Source organism: Wasmannia auropunctata, unplaced genomic scaffold (genome assembly GCF_000956235.1).
Source record: "Wasmannia auropunctata unplaced genomic scaffold, wasmannia.A_1.0 LD336078.1, whole genome shotgun sequence".
Taxonomy (NCBI): Eukaryota; Metazoa; Arthropoda; class Insecta; order Hymenoptera; family Formicidae; genus Wasmannia; species Wasmannia auropunctata.
In genome coordinates, this window is record NW_012026812.1 from 899,439 (window position 1) to 902,955 (window position 3,517).

The 3,517-nt window shown below is 43.0% G+C and overlaps 1 protein-coding gene across 1 annotated transcript; it reads left to right on the forward strand.

Moving 5' to 3' along the window:
• Window positions 1-114: 114 nt before the first annotated feature.
• On the forward strand, window positions 115-1,913 carry LOC105449090 (extensin-like). Its single transcript, XM_011688086.1, has 3 exons — window positions 115-148; window positions 709-1,049; window positions 1,380-1,913. Exons 1-3 carry the CDS (start codon window positions 115-117, stop codon window positions 1,911-1,913), a joined length of 909 nt encoding a protein of 302 aa, XP_011686388.1.
• Window positions 1,914-3,517: the final 1,604 nt, after the last annotated feature.

Consider the following 3,517-nt stretch of genomic DNA (forward strand, 5'->3'; position numbering starts at 1 on the left):
TGGCTCTACACGGTCGACGCTCTCGGTGCCCGGCGTGCGACTTGCGAGTGGACATTCGCATTTCGCCATTAGTGCTCAGACTGTATAAGTGATCAGTGGACGTGGATCTGCGATATGTCGAACAAAGTGGGCAGGCCGGTGAGAAAATGTAAGTATAATTGCGCGCGTGCGAGAAAGAGAAAGAGAGAGAGAGAAAAGACGAGCGAGTGAACAAGTGAGTGAACGAGAATTTCACCACTTTTCTCGTTCACAGGCCGACGCAAAAAGATGATCGTTAGTGTTTCCGACAAAGTACGTAAAGGAAAATCGTTGTCGTGGTCACCGTATAATGATTTACACGTAAACGTATGTGTCGTATATCAATAGTCTCTGATATCACAATGATACGACATGCGTTTGCGTGAAAATTTGTTGAAAACAGTAAAGATCATCTTTCTTCATCGGCTTGCGAACGAGACAAGTGGTGCGAAAATGTGCGAGCGAACGAGCGAATGGATTGTTGTGAAAACGTGCGAGTGAGCAAGAAGTTGCATGAAAATAAACGAGAGAGAGAGAGAGAGAGAGAGAGAGAGAGAGAGAGAGAGTGAGAGAGTGAGTGAGTGAGTGAATGAGTAAGCGAATGAGTGAATGAGTGAGTGAGTGAGTGAGCTCGAAAAAGAGGAAATAAGAGAGATAGGATGCAATATTAATTATTTTCTTTTATTTCAGCCAAAAGTCTAGGCTGCTGCCTCAATACAGCAGCAACGGTGGCAGCGGCAGCGCCGGCATCAGCAGCAGCGCCGGCATCAGCGGCAGCGCCGGCACCAGCAGCAGTACCACCACCACCGGCATCGGCGCCGGTACCACCGCCACCACCACCGGCATCGACACCGGTACCACCGCCACCACCACCGGCATCGGCACCGGTACCACCGCCACCACCACCGACATCGGTACCGGCACCACTGCCATCACCACCGGCATTGACACCGACACCGCCACCACCACCGGCAGTATGGGCACCGCCACCGCTACCACCGCCGTCAGCATCCAAGAATGTGTTGAAGAAGGTAAATACTTATTATATATATATATTTACTTTGTGTGGTAAACAGGAACCTCAATTCGATTCGTCCTCTGCGCATCCTCCAATTGTTGATCGATAATTGAAGGAGGTTAGTGCAAAGGACTTATCGAATCATATTTCGTCAATTACACAGCGCGCGCGCGCAGCGCACACACACACACACACACACACACACACACACACACACACACACACACACACTACACACAAGCATATGTTTGCATACAACATAAATAATATGTATGTATGCATTCATGTTAATTGTGTATGTTATTTTTGTGTATGTTATAAATAATAATATTTTATGTTTCAGAAAATTAATCTACTTCGGAAGGCGGTGGCGAAAGAGCGCCGCAAGAATCAAAAGTATATCCCAGCGGCCACGACGCTGGGATATATACAAGCGCCACTGCCGTCGTCGGGATATGTGGCACCGTATATCCCAGCGCCATCACCGCCGGGATATATGACAGGATATACTCCAGCGCCATTGCCACCAGCGGGGTACGCTTCAGCGCCATTGCCACCAGCGGGGTACGTTCCAGTGCCATCACCACCACCGGGGTACGCTCCGGCGTCATCACCACCACCGGGGTACGCTCCAGCGCCGTCGCCACCGGGATTTATTCCGTCGGCAGGATACGTCCCGTCGGCGGGATACGTCCCGTCGGCGGGATACGTCCCGTCGCCGGGATACGTCCCGTCGGCGGGATACGTCCCGTCGCCGGGATACGTCCCGTCGTCGGGATACGTCCCGTCGCCGGGATACGTCCCGTCGGCGGGATACGTCCCGTCGGCGGGGTACGTGCCTTTGCCGCCGGGATATGTGCCATTGCCGGGTAAATAAAAAAATAAAAAAAATGTATTATAAGAAAATATATATGTTTATTATGTATAAAAAATGTATTTATGGCTCCCCGTCTCTTCTCCCTTCCTTGTCAATTGTAGAAAATTTGAAAATTATTATCTCCCTTATATTATAAGTAGTATATCTTTTGTATCAATGCTAAAGTAGTAATCGTGTCAATGCGCAATAGTTAATAATTGTTAAAATTTTTTGTATAATATATAAACTAAGTTCGTAAATTTGAGATACAGCTAGTTCGTGTGGCTGAGCGAGTAAAACGTGACAAGAATACTGGATATTCTACGTTTCAATCCTTATTTTTCTCTTATTTTTGTAATTTTTAAAAGTAATTGGCGAAACATTTTTTTATATAATTCAAATTATTCATGTACTTTTTAAGTAGGAGAAATACTTGTATATTTTCAAATTTCGTAGGCATCATCCTTACAAAATATATAATTATGTATATCATTGCATTAAAATCTCGTTTGCTAAATTACTTATTCAAATGTATGTAAATATTTCAACAATAAATAAAAACGATGATTTTATATTTTGTAAGGATGTCTACAAAATTTTATAATATGCAAGTATTTGTCCTATATGAAAAGTACACGAATAATTACAATAATTATAAAAAAAAATGTTTTGCCTATTATTTCAATAAAAAATTATGAAAACAGTAAGACTTGAACTTGGAACATCCAGTCACGTACATTCTAGTCACGCGCTTAATTCAATCGACCACACGAACTAGATGTATCTCAAGTTTACAAACCTAGTAAATAAGACACACAGACAATTTTAACAATAATATTTAATAAATTATTGCGCATTGACATAACTGCTACTATATATGCATTAGTACAAGGGATATATTATCACATTTTAAATTCAGCAAGGTTTGAGATGGTTATCTCCTTACATTCACTCCGAGAAAACATAGAGCCTCGAGCGCATCAGTCGAACAAGGAGAGAGCGGAGCGAGAAAGACAGATTCTCTCGCTTGCTCGGAGTCCCGAGTCGCGTCACATGAATAATCGGAGTGTCTCTGTGTGCGAATTTACCGACGCGCCCTTTCTTCTGTAATGCCATCTCTCGCAAGATTGACCACCTACAGCTAGACACATTATACTGCTCTGCTAATCGTTTTGTGCTTAGTTTAGTGTACGAATTACCACAAATTGCATTCTAATGGATAACTTTTTTTCTACGCTTCCAATCGTACCTCTAAAAGTCTTGCATTATTTGTGCAAGTAATCCGATGCGCGCTAGGTACTTTTGCTGTACATATGAGCTGCAGAACTTTTGTACTTATGAAAAGTTTACGACAGGTGATAGGTTAAGAGGATGCTGAAAGGTCGGCCAAATTTGTACGAAGTCGATAAAGCAGACTTTTCAGTGTCAGTGATATCTCTAAATGAACTTCTTACAATATCTTTTGGTCTCACTCAAATACGTGGAATGTCCTTATCTGACTTATTGAAATGCCATCTCTTGGAAAATTCGGCACTTACTGCCAGACGCAATTTTTGCTGTCTTTACTTTAGCTAAGCGTGCGAATTATCATAAATTGCAGTTGGAACGATAAACCTTTTTCTAAA

Excerpts from the sequence above, each read along its gene's own strand:
- LOC105449090 (XM_011688086.1), top strand. The coding sequence starts at position 115 with ATGTCGAACAAAGTGGGCAGGCCGGTGAGAAAAT. Across the intron at positions 149-708 it reads GGGCAGGCCGGTGAGAAAAT|CCAAAAGTCTAGGCTGCTGC; the intron begins GTAAGTATAATT and ends CTTTTATTTCAG. Across the intron at positions 1,050-1,379 it reads CCAAGAATGTGTTGAAGAAG|AAAATTAATCTACTTCGGAA; the intron begins GTAAATACTTAT and ends TTTATGTTTCAG.